This window comes from Micropterus dolomieu, linkage group LG20, assembly GCF_021292245.1.
Source record: "Micropterus dolomieu isolate WLL.071019.BEF.003 ecotype Adirondacks linkage group LG20, ASM2129224v1, whole genome shotgun sequence".
NCBI classification, from domain to species: Eukaryota; Metazoa; Chordata; class Actinopteri; order Centrarchiformes; family Centrarchidae; genus Micropterus; species Micropterus dolomieu.
The window spans coordinates 22717449-22740372 of record NC_060169.1 but is presented as its reverse complement, the minus strand read 5'-3'; the positions used below and the strand labels follow the sequence as shown (position 1 = coordinate 22740372).

The 22924-nt window shown below is 39.2% G+C and overlaps 1 protein-coding gene across 1 annotated transcript in view; it reads right to left on the bottom strand.

Moving 5' to 3' along the window:
* chs1 (chitin synthase 1) overlaps nt 1–16739 on the bottom strand; it is a 36320-nt gene extending 19581 nt beyond the window's left edge. Inside the window, exons 1-12 of the mRNA XM_046032890.1 lie at nt 16693–16739; nt 13905–14040; nt 10984–11169; nt 10380–10581; nt 8592–8752; nt 8158–8233; nt 7803–7921; nt 6025–6202; nt 5654–5750; nt 5374–5470; nt 2738–2859; nt 2323–2418 (exon numbers count right to left, since the gene is read on the bottom strand). Of these exons, the coding sequence (XP_045888846.1) occupies nt 2323–2418; nt 2738–2859; nt 5374–5470; nt 5654–5750; nt 6025–6202; nt 7803–7921; nt 8158–8233; nt 8592–8752; nt 10380–10581; nt 10984–11169; nt 13905–14040; nt 16693–16739 (1517 nt within the window). The remainder of the gene's footprint in view (nt 1–2322; nt 2419–2737; nt 2860–5373; nt 5471–5653; nt 5751–6024; nt 6203–7802; nt 7922–8157; nt 8234–8591; nt 8753–10379; nt 10582–10983; nt 11170–13904; nt 14041–16692) is intronic.
* Nucleotides 16740–22924: the final 6185 nt, after the last annotated feature.

Here is a 22924-nt window from a genome sequence, read left to right as displayed (position 1 = left end):
ATTTCTGTGTGGGATGTGCACATTTCGGTTTACTGGTCTATGCGTGATGATGACAGGAATAGAAGTCTTTGGAACAGCGCTGGGAGCAGACGGCTTTACATGCCAGCAGGTGGAGACAGTTGTTTGTGGCAGTGAGGCAGAGATCTGTTCAGTGACCGGTGGTGCGTCCAGGTGTGCTGCATGAATGATTAGTCATTCACGTAAGTCATGTGTGGACCGCACCACATGCTGTATGTGAGCAGCTAACATTTCTGAGCCCCGTTTGTTTGGGTGAAGTCCGTCTGTCTTAAAAAGAGGCATTCTTTGCCAGAAAATATTAAAATTATCCACATAACACACACGGTGAGCCCTGCAGGTGGACTGGAGCCAGTCGTGGAGGCCAAGGAGTCTACTGAAGCGGCCAGCACCGCAACCAACTGTGGGAATGGGACCAGAGATAAAAATGGACTTTCCACACTGCTTTAAAAAGTTAAGAAGACGGTTAAAATCTGATTTTGTCAGTTCAGACTGTTGAAGAGCTGTGTCATTTGTTCCCACATGGACTATCACTTTTGTGATGGAGCACGGGAGCGATGGCATTAGGTCCTGGAGTTTTTTTTAAAATGTCAGCCGTGGTGGCACCAGGGAAGCAGTGAGTGGTAGTGTTAAAGAAACGGATGTTTCTGGTTATGGAGTCACCAATTATTAGTGTGGTTGGGGAGAAAAGAGGATGAAGAGATGCCGGTTGTGTGGTTCCAGAGCAGGACTGAGCAGAATCTGCTTCAACACTGCGTGCGGACTGAGGATGGAGTGTGTGAGCTGCCGAGTGTTGTGTTAGAGTAGCAGTAACAGACCTGAGAGAAGGGCTAGCCGACGGTGCAGGGTAGAGACGGCCTCCGGAGCGTCTGAGCACAGCCTCCTTCAGGATCCTACGTTGGGAAGCGGAGGTTTTTGACCAGGATGATGGCCACCGATCAAGCCCAGCGGCAGACCGGCGGCCCAGCGCAGGAGATGTAGCCGGTGAAGGAGATGCAACAGTGTCGGCAGGCACTGTCCGCTGAAAGAGATCCGTATCAGGGAGACTCGAAGCCGCAGGTGCATCCGCTGGATGGACCGGAGTGTCGTCAGACGGGGCTGCATAGCGGTTGGAGAGGCCGATGTGCGGAGGAGAGGCAGCCTCATCCGAGCCTCTCTTGCAGCCACGAACCACCACTTCAGCCCAAGTTGACTGATGCTTTGTAGTCGAGCAGGAGGAAAGCCTGGGAAGGCTAGAGGGGTCCCATAACACGGTGTCCTGGATGTTAGCGGTTGCGCTAAGAGAAACAATCTGTTTGGCTTGTACTGAAGCCACATCCATAAAGCCAGTCAGCAGGGAATCTTTCTCTTTGAGTTCCTCTGAAAGTCGTCAGATGTCTTCCATAAGGTCAGCAATCTTCTTGTTCGCTTTTTTAAGGAGTGTGCAGTCCTCATGGGGCAGAGTTACCTCGGCTAGCATAGTCACCGGAGCTTTGTTGTGATCAGTAGCTTTGATCGTGTTTTTACGGTCATCTAGTTTAAAATCCATGTCGGATGACTAAAATCCTTAACCCACGTAAAACTTAAGTTAAAAACTTAAGTTAAAAACTTAAGTTAAATAAAAAGGATATAAAAAATGTAACGAAAAAGAGTGGAATAAAACTGGATAAGAGTCCGGTTTAAGACGGAGCTTCCGACAGGTGGCTACAGACGCCAACGCATGCGCAGAGTGCAGATTACGTCAGCGATCTTGTGACTAACAATAGATTAGTCATACTGACACTCCCCCACAAACACAGGAGAGCCTTTCAGTTTGTCTCAGCGACAACACAGGTACCACACAGAAACTTTTACAAAGGGCCAGATATGTGCTTCTTGTGTCAAAGCTCCAGCAGAGTGGCTGCCACACTGAGTGGGGGTCAGACTGACAGTGTCTCTTTATTTGCCATATCACACACTTGTAAGTGATGTTAGATTGTAGTGAGCAGGGTTTTGGGGTGAACAGGGGTGACAAAGATGATGAGGTGGTGATTTAAAGTGCAATCATTTTATGAAACTAGAATCGATTAAAGTTGTGCCAATTAAAAACTATTTTGGCAGTTCATTTTTTTCAGCCACTGGCAGATAGATCAAAAAGTTTATTTTGGAACCTGCTTGGAGTACACTTCTACATCACTGCACAAGGTGAGAAACCAGTGGAGGTCAGAAAATACAAGATTTACAGTTTCTGTTAAGCTGCTCTTTAAAGGGAAGTGAAATAGAAATTAATCCCATATTGTGTATTTGATACTGTTACACCTAGGTGTCTGCAGTGACAGTGTCCCTAACCTGAACATGGAGGTGAGAATCTTCAGCATTTCATCATAGGTTTCATGCCACATGGTAGCACAAAGATAGATCACGCAGTTCTGTATGTCGTCGTGGCTAGAGAGGAGAAGGAGGAGATTTTCAGCAGAGGTTTTAAACATATCATGTTGTGAACATGCTTATCTGTCAACAGTCTAAGAAACAAACTTTAATCTGTTATGGTGGCTGAGGATACCTCATGGTGCCAATGATTTTGCACAGTAACCACATGTGCAGATACGACTAACGACTAAAACCCCTTCTACGTCCGCACACAATTATCACCTCTAGTGTGTTTTGTTCCCTATACATGTTTAAAAAAACATAGACTGTATATAAAAAGGTTTAAAATAATGAAATTAAATACAAAATAAAGTAATTCTCAGACCCCTCTTACCTCTCTTGGTTTCGAGCTCGTGGCACCTTCATCTTGGTGTTGAGTAGCAGAGACAGGTCAATGAAAGCTGATTCATAGAGTCGACGAACAAAGAGCTGAGAGGTTCTCTCTATACGCTGGACCTACAACATGGTGAACCATAGAGACATTTAGGTGCATGTCTTTTTTTCCGATCTTAAGATAAGAGGCTCCTGTGTTATTGAAATTAGTTGTAGTACACAGACCTAACATTTAATAAAATGTGCCATGCAATATGTTGTGATTTTAAGTTTGACTGTCCAATAGCAACCTATTACAATATACATTTCAACGTTTAATGCTGTATATAAACGTGTAAAAAGAAAAAAAAACTTTCTATAAATTGTTTTTAAAATACGTAAATAAATCCAAAATTGTAACCCTAATCCTGGGTCATCAGTGCGCATGTGTAGGCGTAGCGTGTGTAGTAGCGTAAGACGAACACTTGCTGAAGAGACCGAGCCTCACTGGCCCAGTTGTCTGCACCTTGCGGGACTTTCGGATAATTTATCACCGTTGATGAACCACAAAAAGAATATTTTGTCATTTTTAAATAGCCAGCTACTTGAAATAGACCTGCGAGGAACGGCGACGTGCATGCAATCGTTGGCAGCACAGAATGCACGCAAAAGTCAGCAGAAGACTGGTTAATGACAGGCGAGAGATTGAACATTTGTTATATTGATATTGAAAAAAATTATATCGCAATAATTATTGTTTTATTGTCCAGGCCTACTGTGAGTCGATTTGTAGGGCTGTCCCTGACTAGCCCTACAAATTAATGACTTTTTACCACTTTTCTCTAAAACCTGTTTTTGCGAACTAGTCCCAGATGGTTTCGCCAGTCCACTTGAAATTTTGGCAGGATCATCCAAAGACGTCGCTGATCAAAAGAATTTTGATTCGTCAATCTGTTTTTTTTCCCATAAATTTTTACTTTTGTGTTTTTACGTGCAGTTTTACATAAATCACTGTAAATCAAAATTGGCTTAAGCTATTGTAACCAAACTAGATGTGTCTGTTCAGATGCTCCGTCCGAGCTTCGCTGAGCAGTCCTGGGATATTCTTCCACTAGGGGGCGCTACACTTGCAAAAAAGTTTATACGTCATAATTTGCAACATGGATTTGTACAAAATTTGGTTTGTACAATCTCGGGTCACTGCTCTGTTCTTGCATAAAATTTGGTAATGGTTGCTCAAAATGGGCGTGGCTTATTACAACAAATGTAAATTTCTAGACATTTCTCATTCCAAACTACAAAAAATCTAAGACAATCACCCGTACGTCCTAGGTGAGGCTGAAATTTTTTTTAGTACATCCACTGATTTGTGAGTAACGTTTGCTTCACTACAACCTATGATCAATTTAGAAGCCAGTCACTTTGTTTTTCAGAATATACTAAATGAATTAACATCTATATCTCCAGAACTTTTTCTTCAAACGCTACCAAAATCAATACAGGCATTCTCTAGATGGCCAATATCAAGTGTTTCAAAGGATTTTTAGATTGGTCTGCAGTGATATTCAGTATTTTGCTATAATTTGTACAGTATGCACAACATTTTCTTTTTTGCTCAGTTTTTGTTCAAATGTCACCAAAATAATTGACAACACACTCAAAACCAACAATATGATGTGTGATTTATTTCAGAATTTTCTCACTGACATCTTGACTGTTGTAAGCATTTTAAGCTTAAACTGGCAAAACTATCTAGTTCTGGCACATGTGACGTCACTACCTCAACTTACCTGAACCAGGATTCAAATCCCCAGGTGACCGAGGCAGACTTCTTAACAATCGGGTTGTTCAGATCATAGTGAGTCTAAGGCAGTGGTCAGCAATTGGCAGACCAGATTGCTGCTTGACACACCTCTGAAAAGCCGTCAGTAAACGCAAAAATAAGCATTTTAGGTTTATGAATGCGGATCAAACACCGGGATGCGCACACACACTGCAGCACAGACTTTATTGTGAGCATGTGAAAAAGTGTCCTAATGGGCTAATCAATTTGTTTAACAAGGGAGAAAAAAAAGAGTCCCTGGATTTTGGGATCGCTCACACAATCCCCTCAACGGGAGTCTCGCACTCTCACAACTGAGCTAAACGTGCACATGAGTAGGTTATCCAACGGTTTGAAATAATTTTACTATGTTCTGGTCCATCATGTAACGGCTTGAAAAAAATCTGATGCCCGACCCCTGGTCTAAGGTCTCTATTTTACTTGGATTCCTAGCACTTTCTTCTTCTTTTTCTCTGCTAAAAAGAGTTTATGCAGCTTAAACTATAAATCTTGGAGACACAAAATGTTGTAGGTGGGTTGAACATGTCACCCAGTAGTCAGGTACATATAATGACACTCTCTGATCTCAAGGTGATGCTGTAAAAATCAAGTTTGCATTTCCAGTCCAAATTCTTTCATCACTTTAATCTCTTAAGTCGTCTGTGTCTGTTCTTCTCATCTGAAAATGTCTAATGTTGCATTTTTTTTACAACTTGCTTGGATCCTGATCATTGCCACTTGCGGCTATATTTTTAGATTAAATGGAGTCTTGAAACTAACTCTGAACCTGTTTTAAAGCTTATTGTAAATGAAGGGGTATGTGTGTGTGTTGATACCTTGATCTTCCATACGTAGTAGGTACATGTGACGAAGCCTGACCACATACACACTCCCTCCAGTGCCAGCATTAAAAAAGGCCATTGCAAGTAGTAGCTGTCAATCAAATAGTCCATAAACATTTTGGGAACAATATACACGGTGGACTGAATGTGTATATAGATTCCTGTACGTATATTACTTAATATATTGTTATAGCATATTACCTTTTATTCACATTAAGCATATTTATTATTAACTCGCTCATTTACACATGCACACATTCACATAAACATGTACCTGTTGAGTGAAGTTCGACAAATGCTCCTTGTGATTTCCAGTAAAACTACAGGGGTTGTGTTCTTATTGTTCAAGTTGACCAAGCTTTCACAAAATGCTGCAAAGGAAGCATAGCTAATGTTTTAGGATGTTGACAGTAAGTGTAATTACTTTTAGCTATAAATTTGCTTTCCAAAGTATAGCAGTAACTTCTTGCCAAAGATGACAATTCACCACAACTGAAGAGATCCACAAAGTTTTCAGCTTTCTATTTAAAAACTAAATAAGTTAAACTAAATTGGATTAAAGAAAAGCAAATCTAAGCAGAGGATAAAAAATTGTCAGTGTTATCGGTACATTATATAGGATAATGTTAAAAAAAAAAAACTCACCTGGGATGCTTCCCTGGTCTGCTCCACTCAATTTTTGTGCCTGGGTTATAAAAAGTATCAGTCCCAGCAGAAGCACTGCAGGTCCTGTGCAACACACTGGCAGCGCAAAACTCATCCTGACTGCATGAATCTTACAGGCCACCACACCAAACCAGTGGCAGGCTGCAGAGCAGAAGGCCTGAGACAGGAGGCAGGGGGAATATTTATTAAGTCTACTAGCCAGTTAGTTCCATTAGATTACAGATGTAAGTAAATACCAGTAAGATCTGATTCTGATCAGTGATTGAGATAATCCTGCTGGAAAAAAAAATCATGTGGGAGATTTTAGCCTTTGACTAAACTGGAAGAGGAAATCAGTCTAAAAGGCCTGTATAATAAATGGTTAAATGGCTATATTATTGCAGTTCTCCCTCAGTGTGTCTGGTGATTTTACACCTGCTTTTATCAGATGTCAAACTTCAGACTGAGTTGTGTCTGGCGCAGTGGTAGATCAGGTGCTGTGGCAATTATTTTGCGCCTCTAAATAATGTTTATTGCATGAGCTCAAATACAGTTTAGATGGTACTGCTTTTCTTCAATTTTACTTGTGCAAAACCTTCAGTAGAAATAGACAAATGCAATTTGCACATTTTAGCACCTAAAGAAGGTAAGAAGGTGGACAACGACTCATATGAACATATGGCAATAGACACAGTTGTGGTTAAAGACATACAGCTTAACATACACTTGTAAAGAACATACATGTCATGGCAGTTTGAGTTTCCAGTAATTACCCGGTAGATTTGGTCATTGTGATGGAGCGCACTGAGTGGAGGCAGTGCGGGCAGTGCACACACACATACGCACACACTCGCTCCCTTACAGCCTTAATTAAGCCGTACATAAACGTTACTATTATACATTTTTCCTGTACTGTTTTAATGGCGTGATCAAGGGTGCACACTTGGTAGCTCTACTGTTCTTTAAACATACATTTAACAAACATCATAAACACTTACTGTGTCGAGGTGCATGGCAGGTTTGCTCTGTTGTTTCCCGTTCGGTTTGGCAAAACAGGAGCGTAACATTTCTGTCTTTTAAATAGTATTTTCTTGCGTGCTTTCATGATCACGTGAACTGCTCAATTATGGTTTTGGTTGTAATAATAATTTATGATGCAAATAACTGTTACAGGGGAAGGAAAATGGTTGTGGAGATTGTTGAAAATATGTCGAAGTGTAATAAATATAAATCCTTTTTCTGTAGTTCATAAAGTGTGTTTATTGTATTGTTTAAATAATTGTTAAGCTTAGTGGGAGGGGCTACTGGCTTTAAAAGTGGCAGCTTTGGGCCTGCAAACAGTCTTGGCCTGGTTACAGAGCAGGTAACTAGTGAGCTGTATTTTTGTAAGGAGAGAGAAGTTGAGTTACTGAAGAACCCTTTTTGTAACTGTATTATTGAGTAAGTTATTTATTTTTTATTTTTTAAGTTTTTTTAGTTTTGTTTTCTTTATGCAAGTTTTTTCACTGTTTGCCCTTGCAAAACAGGTCGGCATAATAAAAATCACGTCACTATATTTCCGATTACGCCTGTGTTTTTCCTAATTTTTGAGGAGTTTGGAGTTTTGGAAGACCCATAATAAATTCAAAATTAATTTGTAACAAAGAAGTATGTGCTCCAGTGATTTCATCACAGAAAAATAAGGGTTGTAGTAATTAAATTAAACAAATGTATGTACATTTTTGACCACAACTGTACCTACTGTCCATTTCTGTTTTTCTGTCTTCCTTACTACCTACCTGTAAGAAAAACACCACGAGTCCTATTTGCAGTATTTCCCAGTCATTATTCTTTAGGTTAAAGTCCGACCATTTGATAGATTTCTGAATAAGTGCATGGTAGATGAGGTATACCGCCCCTACAACAGAATACAACGTGCCATTGATGTAAAATGATATATAATATACAATAAATACAACATAAAAAGAGAACCATGTGTTAAGGTTAGGTTAACATGAAAGTGAGCTGATTAGAAATGAAATAAATTGAATCTTAGCAATAGCGAAACACAGCGGTGTTTATTTTAAGAATCTGTGTCATTTTTCCAGCATGTTTTTTTGAGTGTTGATAAAGACATTGATGGCAGATAATTACCTATCACTATTATCCTCAAAATACTGCTGATGACAAATGCAAAGTCCCTGAAACCATCCAATTCTGACAGCTTGTCCTGCAGGGAGAAAGAAAGAGATGGAAAAACTGATAATGTGAAGACAATGGTATTTATTTTCAACAAATGGCTCAAAACAGTTCAATATCCATCTGTAACAGCTGGCACAGCTGGCCACTTGGGCAATAGAATTTCAAAAAAGTTGCAACAATTAAAATAACCTTTATATATTTTAAGGCAACCTATATATAATTTTAAGGTTAGAGCGGGTTTTTCAGCTTTTTACATCATTAGATAGTCAATGGGGTGAATAGATGATGGTGTAAATCCAGTTTTGTGTCAGACTTAAAAAAAGTAGTTTTCTAGTTGGAAGGTTGGAGCAGTGAAAACAGAACAATAGAAACATAAAAAATTATACCTGCATACGGTTAGTAGCTTGCAGTGGATTTTCCCACCAGCACAGGGAGATCAGGAGTGAAGAGAAAATTCCAATACCAACGTAGACAAAGCAGTCGGCGCTCTGACTATCCACAAATGACGATACACGAACATAGTAGTCAACCCCCAGGAGGCAGTAACCTGTTAATTTGTCAGTTAGTTAGTAAAGTAGTGAGGCAGTTAGTTGCTTTGTAGCTTGGTTTCTGTGTCTGTCTTGTGAATTACAGCGCAAGCCAATTGACTTTTGCTAAGCCACGCCCCGAATACGCACCTGGCCAATCGCAGCGCAGTATAGTTCTTGCTCTAACTGACGTCCGACACTTTCATGGCTGCGCTCCATTGACTGGTATGCAAAAGGAGTTGTTTTCTAGTTGTTGTTTTTTTCTGTATTTTTCCAAGATATGGTCAAATCCCATTCCTGGGGCACTTGAAATAGTTACAGTCGCTACTCAGAGAGGTTGAAAGGAGAAGTACGATTTATTCCCTTTCCAAAACCTAAAACAAATCCAGAAAAATGTAGGCTGTCTATTGTTTTTAATATAATGTTAGTTAGCTAACGCTAGCTAAATTACTACTGAATGTAACATTATATATCTCTACTGTTTTTGCTTTTAATGATTGTAATAGTGACTAGAGACCTACCCAGTTTTACAGGAACAGTGTTAATCCTCAATATCTTTGTACTTCAATCATAAGGTGATGCAGTGGTTCATTTTTACTCTGTGATCGGTAGGCTTTAGCTTCTGTCTTTATTTGTTTCACATCAGTTTCACAGCCTGAATATAACCTTCAAATGTATAATGCAAACCTTTCTGTCTCCTTTCTGAGACTGCTTTTTAAATTTTTTCAAAAATTAGACAATAATTCTCCTGGGAGATGCATTGATAGACAGTAGCAACAGTAACTTAAGGGGGCGTGGCTGAGCAGAGTGTCACATTACTTAAAAAATGCAGTATTTGCCTGGGTAACTAATCAACTAGTGATTGAAAAAAATATACTGATCAACTCTGTTTTCTAAATAGGATGAGCTGTTGAGGTGTTTTTCTCCATCATAGAGCTTGCAACCTACTTTCTAACTTGTGTTTGAATCCTCAAATCAGAACTTGCCCGTGTTGCCATGCCAGTTAGTAAATCTCATTCATCTGAGACCGTGGTTATAATGAGGGTGGCTGATTTATTAAACCAGACATTGCATGGATAAGCACACGTCAACATTGGAAAGAAATTGAAAGAGCTGACTTGACAGATAATTAGAGACATACCTCAGCTCAGTCAAACCTGGAGACACAAACTACAACTGCAATGTGTTTCAAAACAAGTGGGAGAAACACAGCAAAACCATCAGTATGACATCTCTTATTGCACATGTTCTGCGAAGGAGGAGGAGGATAACAGATTGGCATCCTCTTTGTCTTCTTCACCCCATTCCTAGTTCTAATTTGGAAATACATGGCTATTAAACAAATTACCTCCTATGAACTGGCAAACTTTGAAAGGTACATTTTATCGCAGTGTTTTGTGCCAAGCAAGGAGTGAAGAACTGTGTCAGTATCAGATATTCTTCTATTTTTCATATTGGGATAATAACAAACCAAATGGGACTCGACACTCAACAGCACCATTTTAAGAAGGTAGAATTGATCATGGAGTTCTTCTTTTTTGAATGTATTCTTGTTTAGAGTGAAAGTGACTAATATCATAGTATCAAATGAGACAGACAAGCTGGCAGACAGCTTTGCAAGTAGACAGCAAATGTAAAGAAAGTTACCAGCGACTGTGAGAATGAGGGAGCAGATTGGGAACAAGATTTTCCATGTTTCTCTCTGGAGTCTGAATACTATCTGCATAATGGCAGACACAATACAGACTCCTCCGCTGATGAAGAGATTTGTCAACACATCAAACTGAGGCATAACGACTAGCACCAGGACTGAAGTACCAAGAGATACCAAACACTCAATGGCACAAATCTGGGAAAGACACAAAGACACGCATCATTATGTCTGCACACTTGAGCACACACTAAAGTTGTGTAAGGTCATGTTTTTGGTTTTGTATAACTGAGTATTTGACAATAATCCATTAGTTATGTTCCTCAGATGAGCAGAATCATAAATAATGAACGACAAAGATCAAAACTGATATTGATGTAATATCCTTGTCGTTTACTACCATGTGAGGATGTAAATAAGGATTTATTACATAATTTTATCCACTATCTAATTGTAAATGATATTTAATTGTGTGTGTGTGTGTGTGTGTGTGTGTGTGTGTATGTGTATGTATATATGTGTGTATATATATATTATATAATATAATATGCATATGCAAAGCAGGTTACATAATAAATACTATACTTTAGAAAAACGTACAAATAACATGGTCCTCATGTTGGGCTGGACAAAGCTCTTGAAGGCACACCTCCACAATGATTTAATAAACACCAGGACGTTGGGGCAGACCAGGCAGAAAACCAACATCAGCATGTAGAACTGTTTTTCCTTGGGGCTGCGCATTGAGGTTGGACTGGACAACGTTGACAACACCAAGAGGGAGCCCTGATTGGACAGAGACCAAAAGCATGTTATAGAAAAGGGAATACATTGTTTTGTGACGGAGCATAGTCCTGTGATTTATCATCAAGAAACAGAGAGAGAAAGGCAAGGCCAAAGCAGGAAGAAGAGAAATTGAATGGGAATAAATGCAGAAGCAGAGGGGCAGGCAATGCAAACACGCTCATACTCCAAAGTTAAAGATTGATAGAGAGAAAATGAACATTATCTAGAAAGAGGGAGGCAGAGATTCACAATAAGACAGATCGAGATAAAACAAAGAGATGGGTACAAAGGGGTCAGCCCTGCCCTACCGTAAATAGCACTTGTTCATGTTATGTGTGGCCAGGCGGAGACAGATAACTATTTATGTTTTTGCTGTTTGTGAGTGAGCAATATAACATTACCTATGCGGTTTATATATATTTACAACAGCCTTTTTCTTTCCTAATAGCCATAGGTAGGGTTAAATGTTCACATGAGTCACTTGTCTGGAGAAAAATAACTTTTACTTTACTTTAAATTTGCTTTTTAAAATTTTGTTTGTCAGAATTCAGACAAACAGTGAGCATCTTGTGTCAACATATAAATGATAAAATCATGAATTGTATTAAAATGGCGTTTTTAAACATTTCATCTCAACAAATTATTTTCATTTAGATTGTATAATAGGCAATGCTGAGGGATACGAATGAATGTTCAGATAAGCCCTCAGGGGACTTACTGCTAAAAAGCTATACCAACAACCAAAAATGCAATGCCAAAAATACAAAATGTTAAACACAGGGAACAGCTTGATGTCTGTGAAGATTCTCAGTCATCCAGGTCATAGTTACCCAAGGTGAACACGGACCAGCCTCGTGACAGTAACTTTTTAACTTTTAACCTGCACTGGGACGAGGGGTGGCTGAAAACGGGAATACACACACTCAAAAGCCGCCTTGCGTAACTGAATGCCTGCCTCTAGAATCCACCAGGCGTCATTATCTGTGACAGTTGACAGTAGCAGTATACTCTGGTGACGGGGTGCACTTTCAGTTTATCAAACAACCAAATCAGGCAGAGCTCCTTTTTCAGGTTGTGGTAGGCGACTAATAGGGCCTGCTTTGGTTGTTGAGCACACTGGGAACTGATCAAATATTGATTCTGATTTCGGTTTAATACTCATTTTTTGCAGTATCGAGACTGAAAACGAGCTTCCTTGTGATCACTTCTGTCGAGCATGTTTCCGTAAAAGAATAGTACTTCTATTTGATTTTTATTTACTCATTTGTTAACTGAAAATGCATCAGATTGCACAGCTTTTAACTTTCCCCTTTAAATGTGTGTCTCAGGTCAAGTACACTATCTAGTGCCTCAGCATGAAGATTGGTTTCATTATTAATGTAATAAATGTTGTAATCATTGTTAATGTTTAGTACAGTTATTCAGCTGTTCTCTGCTTCTAGTCTAGATAAGAAAAGTTGTACCTCGTTGTCATGTTATAGCTGTGTTTGAATAAAAATCTAAAAGGTTATGCCCTCAATGTTGGGGGTGGGGGCGCTCAACGGTCGTGTTACTCCGATTGTTTAAATGTCTGTTGATAAGCAGGCATTTCTCGAGCTACAACTATGTATCTGATAGATGGAAGCAGAACAGCAGAAGAAGATGGATGCCCAAGAAGTTCTGGCAATGACATGAGTGGGGGGAGAATCTGATGGGGGACAGACAACGGCGGACATGAGTTTGTAAGCCTGCGTGTGTGTGTGAGAGAGAGAGAGAGAAAAAGAGAAAGCGCTCCGTTACTTTATTCTCATAGTGTAGGCTAACCAAAACAGCAAGTTATTATTACCCAAACTTTGTTTGGAACTTTCGTACAGCTAGGATAGTAGACCCAAGTGCAAGACTAAGAAAGGCAAGGACTTAGGTAAAAGAGGAATATTTATTGCAGGGTTGAAGTGATCGGATATTGAGCTGGGGATGAGCAAGGTAGAATGGAAGACTAGATGCTGCAGAACCAGGTTGGTGGCTGCTGTACCGAGCAGGGGGAAACTGTAGCAGAAAGTGCGAGAGGCTGTGCCGAGCAGGTCTAGAGCAGAATACGGGAATAGTTTAGCCGGGCAGGGGTCCAGAGATCAGATGGGATGAGCGCTATTTCCAGTAGTGGAACTAAAACAACAACTTTATTATGCAAAATCTGCTTTTAACTTTTATTATAACCTATTAAATGTTCTTCTGCAATAGGCCTAATATAATTATATAAATGTGTTAATTATGTTATTTGTTTGTTTTAGCCTACAGTTTACTGAATAATTTTTAAATGTAGGCTATTTGAGTGTTTTGATCTGTAATGAAATTAGGATAAGCAACTGTAACATTAATAAACCCCATAACTGCCACTCTTCCATTGTCATCACTCAGTTTAAAGTGCTCCCACACAGCTAAGGGCTTCATTTTGTTTTCTATTTGATGTGTACTGGAGCCTTACGTTCACTGCTGTGAGCAGAGGTCAGGCGTGTGGAAAAAAGGCCTCAATATTTGAATCTCAAAATTGAAAATCGAATGCGTACCCAACGATCGAATATTCGGGGCCAGCCCTATAAATCAGACTTAATTATTTAATCAGAAACACTATAGGGACTTCACTATACCTTCTTCATCTGTACCTCGACACCAATGATAAAAGATTTAACTTCGTAGGTAGGTAGGTAGGTAGGTAGGTAGGTAGGTAGGTAGGTAGATACATAGATAGATAATCCTACCTTAGCGATAACAGCACTGGTTAAGACAGCTAAACCCACAATAACAGCCACCAGGTATTGAGCCAGTTGGAAACATCTTCTCTTAGTTTCCTTCTCAGCTCCTACTGGGTTCAGCTGGAATGGATCCCATGTATCCCTGAGACACACATGAACACACAAATACATTAAATGATTTCAGCCATGCCACTGGTATGCTATCTATGAAGGCCAGAGTCAATCCCACCCTCACTTGACCAAGGTGGCAGATCTAAGATGGCAGAATGCCAGTGAGAACCAATGCATTATAACCTGATGCTGGACTTTGAAATGTTTTTTAATTTATAGGATTTACTTTGCATCTATGTGAAACTCAGGGGAAAATTTGTGGTGTGTAGTTTCCTAAATGTGCAAGTTTATTGCCCTAAATCTAGAGGTCAGAGTGTCGGGAACAATGTGATTGCAAAGATGTGGCAGTGAGGAAGGGTTTGATATACGGGAAAAGTCGTAAACAAGAAAGCACATTAGCCTGTCACAAGGAAGTCAGGGGACAGGTCATGATCAGGGTGTGGAGTTGGATGCTTGTGACGATAATTATGATTCATTTATCAGTCTGTCAATAAAAAACTCTTAACACAGACAGGGTTCAGGGTACAGCTTTGGGCACAATTTTTCCCAATGTTCCTGCAGCTGCCAATGCACTATATACAATACTCCCTTCTTATTTTCTTTTTGTTAAGATAAGATGTGCCTTTATTTAGCAGCAGAATGTAAAACAAAAACAATATAAAATAAAAGTAGAATCAGTAAACATCAAACCCAAGTATATAAATATATACACAATGCAATATTAGTTTCTATACTTTTGACTGTCTACTTTATTGTTACTAGTCAGTTTGAATTGCTGTAAGATGATGAACAGTAGGGTTGAATTGATAGGTGTCTATGCTGGATTCTGACCCAAGAAACTATAGTTTCAAGCCAATTAAGCCCCCAGAATACCTCTGATTATACTCGTGCTTTTTGGCACTATAAACCAAACTAATGAGGTTTGAGTGTCTTTCAGCTTTTCCCCCACTGCTGGCTGATTAATGTCAAGTACATAATAATTCTCAGGGTGTGGTTTTTCTACTTTGAATTGTTAACACTTTGTGATCTTTGACTTTGTCATAGCAACTATCAAAAATACTAGCAAGGCTAGGTGAATCTTCGCTGCATGTCTACAGCCACGCTGGCAGAAGGTGTGTTTGGGAGATGTGCAGTAATACAATGACTCAAATAAGTGTCTATTACATAAATAACCATGAAAAGCTGCTGATTCTGGAAGAGCAAAGGCACTTTTTTAAGAGAACTTTCCGTTGTATGAAAACCAGTTTGTCAAAGGCTAGGGGAAATATAATCACCATTTAAACACGTAATGTTACGAAAACATGATAAAAACATCTGAAGTCATTTTGTAGTATTCTCAGATGTTACAGATATACAGACATACAGAGTTTTGTTGTTGAAGTTTGAAGGTTTTTATCCTATAAATTATTTTTCTAATCATGTAGAGGATATTTGAAAGAAAATCTAAACCCAGGAACAAGCCGATTATTTTCACTTCAGAGCTACCGCTATGCACAATGTAATTAAAGCTGTAGTACGTATTTAACATTTTAAATGGAGCAGCACTCCCCTAACAGCAGTCAGTATCTGCGGGGATGATATCAGCCACAGTAATAAAGAGAAGCACAGCAGTGCACAAGGGAAATTAACTGTTTCCTCAAACTATAAATTATACCAAATAGAAACCTGGTAATGCAATACTTTATGAGAGATCACCGGACGAATAATTTAATAATGAAATCCATTACCAATATCTATCTCACTAACAATTAACCTCTGAACAATGATGAAGAGGTTAATAAACTGTGATTATGTGCCTATGGACAGGAAGTGGAATAACTGCTTAGTTCAAAGCCGCATGGTGTGCTTCAATGCATTTTCTTTTCTAAATTTGTCTCACTCTGTCTACCTTTAAAACTTGGTGACATGATAAAGATAAAGAACTGTGGCAAAATGGGCCACAAGAGCTTTTCAGATATTTCTCAAAAGTTTTCTCATAGATAAATCTCAAAAACTTAAAAAAAAATTATGCCATATATAGCCAGTTTTTTGCCAGTAGCTTTCTTTTTTCATAGACACTTCAAACCAACTTTACATTCCTCCTCCTCCTCCTCCCATTATATAAACAAGCTGTAGTTTTAAAAAAAATAAAAGCCTGCAATATGGCAGTTAATGCAGTTGTGAATTGCAGTTTCCCACTGTCAAAACAAAACATAATCTGAATACAAATAGCAAGACAGATATTTTTGTGACATAAATGCATATAGCTACAAATAGTGGCTTTTCATTACATCCCCTAATGAAAATTTCAAGTGGAATATTGAATGTTTCCACAGGTTATTTCTACAGCAGCCTATCGTGCCTCTACAGCACAGACCTAGTTTTGTCCACAACAGCCTCACAATGACAGCATGTGTTTCACGAATAAAAGTAGCCCCCAGAGAAGAAGATGGATTTCTGCTGCCTAAAAATAAAGTGCCAGCAAGACACTTCTTCCCCCCTATTGTATATATTTGATCAGGCCAGCTAATTAAGATCAAACTGTGGTAGCTAGGCTCAGTGGGCTGCCGTTCACAAATGTGATGTGTATTTAAATTAATCTCATTTCATTTTGTGTCTCATCTGTAATCACTCACTGTCTTAAATAAAACAGAAATTAAACATGACTTTCAAAAAGCATCACATACTGTAGAGTAGTTTTTACCTGTGTCTTCCCTCTCTTTTCTTTCCTCTGTATTTAAGTTCTTCCATCTTGCTTGTCTACTATGCTCCGTATGGTGGCCTATGTAGAGTCTGTGTGTCGAAGAGGAAAAATATTCAAACAGGAAATAAGTAAGTAATAAGTTTTTCTGACTGATTACATGCAGTTTATTGTGTATTTGAAAATGAAATTATGTCACGTTGAATTATAATAAAATAGAGAAAACCTTACCTTGGTATCTTGATATTGAAGACTTCAGCGATCCACCCCTACCTTCAGTTCACCTCCAACTCACAAAATGTTTTCCAACCTCAGATATCAGCAAAGTGATTTCAGTCAGAGTAGAATGAAATGATGTGAAATCCCACATCATAAGTGCACATTTTTAAATTACTCTCATTTTACTGGAAACCAAATGTCGAAGTCTCCGTCGATCTGTCAGTCTGTTTGTTCTTTGTTCACCTGTTTGTCTGTTATCACTAGTTTACGTAAGAGACACCCATATACACAGGTCCAGCCCTCCCAGGTGTGTGTGTGTGTGTGTGTGTGTGTGTGTGTGTGTGTGTGTGTGTGTGTGTGTGTGTGTTCTGATGACCTAAGTTTATGGAAGCTATGCAGACCAGAAAGTGTGTATGTGGGTTTGATCGATTATTGACTGTTTATTGAAATGTTACCATGAGCATAAGATACCGTAACCACCCAACATGAGTGAGGTTTGTGTGTGTGTGTCTGTGTGTGACTAATCAAAGTTTGTCAGTGACCAATTAGGTTATCTATTCAGTTCTTATGGTGGCAATAAAAAGGTACAAGGATCATTTACATTGAAACACACACACATCCCAGGACCCTATTTTTACTACTTCACGCTACTGCTTCTACGTCACTATGTGCACACACACACAGGCAGTCACTCTTTCGCTCTGCTTTGAATTAACTAAGGCACTTAGTTGTTACACTTAGTGTCCTGTGCTACAGATAACCTAGGGCATGAAAATGCTCAATGGAAGGTGCACTGGTGCTGTTTTCGGGGGGCTCACATAAACACTGCCTCCTTTTTATTCTTTTATTTTTATATGAGATGTTCCTTTTGATGTAATGCCATGTACAGGGTAAATGACTCCAAGATATCTAGTATAGTGTTTTGGATTGAGCTTCTTATGTGTGTGTGTGTGTGTGTGTGTATGAAATTGTTTTTGTTAGGGTCGATGAGCAATGGTCCAACGGAAGCATTAAATGCCAAGTTTTATCTCTTCTTTATCTCACTCTCTAGTTCAGGGATGGAAATTAACACTCGCCACCCGCCAAAGGCGGATGGATTTTCCGTTTGGCGGACTAATGTTGGAAGGCTACTCACCACATTGGCGGGTAGATATATTCGGCATAGAACATTCAAAACAATTCTGATAAAATCTTTGTCAACAAATATGAATGAGTAAAATTAAGTAAAAGCTTTTTTCAGTCCTTTTTCCTCAAAAAAATAAACGTCCTAATTTGTGTATGATTCAAGTGAATAAAATCAAACATTTATTGAATCTTTATTGAACATTTGTTATTGAAAAAAATTATATTGTGATAATTATTGTTTTATTGTCCAGCCCTAAACTCAACCAATATCCTCATTTATACTTTCACACTTAATGTAAATGTTGTTTCCCATAGCATTCAACATTTTTGTAAACATCGTCATGTTTTATTGTTTTCCTGTGGGCTGTACACCATTCTAACATGTAGTACATCATTTTGGCTGTTTGTCAAAGCTTTAATCAGTTTGTGTCAAATGCTGACCTTGTTGGCCAGTACAGATTTGATGTGTGACTGTTACCACTGGGTGTCAGTACAGGGCTTTGATTTTAGCCTCTGTCTATGCTTGAATGATTTTTCACAGTTTTCAATTGTGTGTGTGTGTGTGTGTGTGTGTGTGTGTTGGGAGCCTGAAAACATAGAAAGTGTGTGAAAGGAAATGGGGAATGCTTATTTGTGTACACACTTCATGTATGTCCTAAGTACTGTGTGTTCATTTGCACTAGTCTGAGTGTGTGTGCATGTTGACATCTATGAAGTCATGTACTTGTATGTTAATGTGTCAGTGTGTGTGCATTTGTGTGGTGTGTGGGCTCAAAAGAATGTCTCTGTCAGGTTGTGGACTCTCATTAAGATGCTCTGCCAGTGCATAATAAGCTGGCCATATGGTCAACATGGCGGTGGTATCTCCCCCACCTTCAGGTGGTTGAATTTGAAAACAGTCTTGCAATGAAAACTCAAAGCAACCGGAGAGCAAGGCAGGAGACGGGGATGATTGTATGGTTTTAATTTGGAGAAGCAAGATAGTTTGCAAGCTGAATCATTCCAAAAAATCTTGTTGTTCATAAAGGGAGTTGGGCATGGGTAACAGACCACAGGAAGTTGTGTCAAGAGTTTGGCATCTGTTGTTTCTCAGTAGCAGTGATCCCAGCTTGACAGTCCTGCTCCATGATCTGTGAAATGTTGTTCATATCACAATGGTAATGTCACTGAGGGCATTGTTACTGTTATTCACAGCTCATGTCTCTCAGATCTACAGAAAGGTCAGTAGCAAGGTACCCATCCCTGGCTCTGATTTGGACACGCTGAAATGTTCAATGCCAAACTATAATTAGTAGCCATATGGACTGTGTGTTGAGAATAGCTACCTGCTGTAGATACACATGGAGAGGCTGACTCTCACTATTTATCAGCTGCTCATGGCAAGAGAGGGGTAGGGTCATGAATGAAATGTTGAAATTAAACTAAACCCCCTAGATTGGCCGGGAATATCTGGTGGAAACCACTATCATCTTCATTCACTTAAATATATAATAGTTGATTTTGGATTTGTGAATCAAGTGGCCCGCAGTAATGTAAAAGGGGTTCTAACACTGCTTATGTCACTGCCCATTCTGCAGCTTTATAAAGCTGTGAGCAACTTTCATCTTATTGTTTTCTGGTGTGTATGGTTTAGACCCCCTTATATAAGACTGGCTATCACGCTATTATTGTACAATACCTGTCCAGAGTGAAATGGTGGAGAGCTGCAGTAAATGAGGGGCTGGTGGGGGGAAAAATCCTAAGGGACCTACTGTAGATCATTTTCTCAACATTCAGTAGACCAAACAAGACTAAAATGCTACTATGATTTAAGACTTGCAGTACACTGGATTCTGTTCAGTGTGTAAATAATATCAGGCAATATATACAGAAATATCCATACGGAAGAGGCTAGAGGGAAGAAAGTAGGGACTACTTTCAAAAAATATAGCTTTGAAACTAAAAAAAACATTCAGGTTCAAACCGTTTCAGAAGATACATTTAGATGCCAAAGAAGATTGTAATGCCACTGTGCAGGATAAATGTGAAGGGAATATTGTTGATCAGTAGGTAAAGGGGAAAAAAAGAAACAAACAGAAAGAGTTTTTGAAAATTATGCACAGCAAGAGCTCTATACATGCCTGAGTGCAGTAATCTGCTCTGATTGTGCTGAAAGAAAAATTTAGTTTGGAATCAATTGAGGCCCCCTCCAGTCCAACACACACACACACATACACACACACCACTGATTGATCCATTGGCCACTTCTGTGTCTAACTTATAGCGAAGCCACATACAACTATTCTTACAAACTGTGCTACCAATTGCGAAGTCAAAATTTGTGTCCCTCTTCATCTGGTTTGAAGAAAAATAGCTCAGGCAATTTAAATCCAGTTTTATGCGAAGTTTTAGTTCATGTACATAGGTCGCGTTTATCTACCATCTCCCATTAATTAATTAATTTTATTGTGGCCAGCTTAAGGCATACCTGTGCAATACCCATGCTGTCTGATCAGCATCTTGATATGCCACACCTGTGAGGTGGATGGATTGTCTCTGCAAAGGAAAAGTGTTCACTAACACAGATTTTGACAGATTTGTGAACAATTTTGGAGAGAAATAGGCCTTTTGTGTGCAAAGTCTTAGATCTTTGAGTTCAGCTCATGATGAATGGGGGGAAAAAACTAAAAAAGTGCTTTTAGGGAAAATGTCCATAAACATCAAATTCATCAAAGTGTTTTAGAACTGCATTCTGCAAATGTGGGTGTATGCTGTCTGAAACCAAATGAGGACCAGGACAGTCTGCTCTTAACAAAGAAATGCCTGTAACTCTGCATGGCATTAACATGACACTTATATGACTTGAAATGTGTATAAATTCCAAATATAGGACAGACACTGGTTGACAGATTGACAGAAAAACAATTTTCACAATCCTAAAAAAAGAATAGCAATAAAAAGGTGCTGTGACATCTTCATTATATAATGCTATTTTCTCTGCAATTTATTTGATATAGGTTGCAGGCTGGCGAGTAAAATTACATGCAATAAGATTACAATAAATGAAGAATTCTTTATATACAAGGAGCAGCAGAGCACTTCTCAACTGGGTCCACAAGATGAGTCTGGCGGGCGAAGTATCTGGTATGCACATGCTGTACTGTATACAGTGGGCGGCTGTGGCTCAGGAGGTAGAGCGGGTTGGCTGTTAATCGGAAGGTCGGCGGTTCGATCCCTGGCTCCCCCTGGTTGCGTGTCGAAGTGTGGGCAAGATACTGAACCCCGATTTGCCCCTGGCGGCTATTCCGCGTGTATGAATGAGTGTGAATGTTAGTTTCCGTTTGAGCACTTAGGCTCAGTGTATGAATGTGTGTGACTGGTGAATGCAGATGTAGTGTAAAAGCGCTTTGAGTGGTCGAAAAGACTAGAAAGGCGCTATACAAGTACGGAGCATTTACATTTATACTGTATGTTTGTTGAAAATGCCATTTTATCACAATAAGTCCTGTTACATAATATCATAAAGGAAAAGTTGAAAGTTAAATCATTTTGGCCAAGTAGGGATCATGCATGTTACACAGACACCCTGAACAATATAATGCAATATACTTTACATAGTGCTCTTCAGCAGTTCCTACCTTTTTGTTATTGTTTTGTATAAGATGTGTTTTAAAAGACTATTCAAACATTTGGTGGACAAAACATTAGATACACTTCTGAATACAATACAACTCAATATACACCACTACACATTGCAAATTGGTTATTATAACACCTTTTTGACACAGTCTCAACTAAAACGGAATATGTTAAAGTTGCGGGTCTGCTATAATAATCAGCAGTACATTGCACAGGTATTTCTATTTTTCTAAATAACAGTGTATATTTTTCATGTGTTAGCCAGACAAAATAAACAATGTAGACTAGGGGCCAGTAGCACCAACTGGTCTTTGCTAATCCTGGTCCTAACTGCGTAGTCGGTCTTTAAGATTTAAGACCATTAAGATTGGTCTTTAGAATGGACTTAATATCAGTTGCACCAACCAGACTTAAGCCTAGTCTTAACTATGCCCAGTCTTCCCAGCGTTCATGTGAATGCCCACACAACTATGGCTTGCTGGGATACACTGTTAACAGTCTCTCCCACTGTCTTGCTGTTTTTTAGCTACCAATAATAATTTTAAGATAATTTGCAGCAGTGTTATTGTGGAGGATCAGAGAAAAAGAAAAGGAAATTTCTTGGACACGTACAGTGGGTACGGAAAGTATTCAGACCCCTTTAAATTTTTCACTCTTTGTTTCATTGCAGCCATTTTCCAAAAATCAAAAAAGTTCATTTTATTTCTCAGTAATGTACACTCAGCACCCCATCTTGACAGAAAAAAACAGAAATGTAGAAATTTTTGCAAATTTATTAAAAAAGAAAAACTGAAATATCACATGGTCATAAGTATTCAGACCCTTTGCTCAGTATTTAGTAGAAGCACCCTTTTGAACTAATACAGCCATGAGTCGTTTTGGGAAAGATGCAACAAGTTTTTCACATCTGGATTTGGGTATCCTCTGCCATTCCTCCTTGCAGATCCTCTCCAGTTCTGTCAGGTTGGATGGTAAACGTTGGTGGACAGACATTTTCAGGTCTCTCCAGAGATGCTCAATTGGGTTTAAGTCAGGGCTCTGGCTGGGCCATTCAAGAACAGCCACGGAGTTGTTGTGAAGCCACTCCTTCGTTATTTTAGCGGTGTGCTTAGGGTCATTGTCTTGTTGGAAGGTCTGAGGTCCAGAGCACTCTGGAAAAGGTTTTCGTCCAGGATATCCCTGTACTTGGCCGCATTCATCTTTCCCTCGATTGCAACCAGTCGTCCTGTCCCTGCAGCTGAAAAACACCCCCACAGCATGATGCTGCCACCAC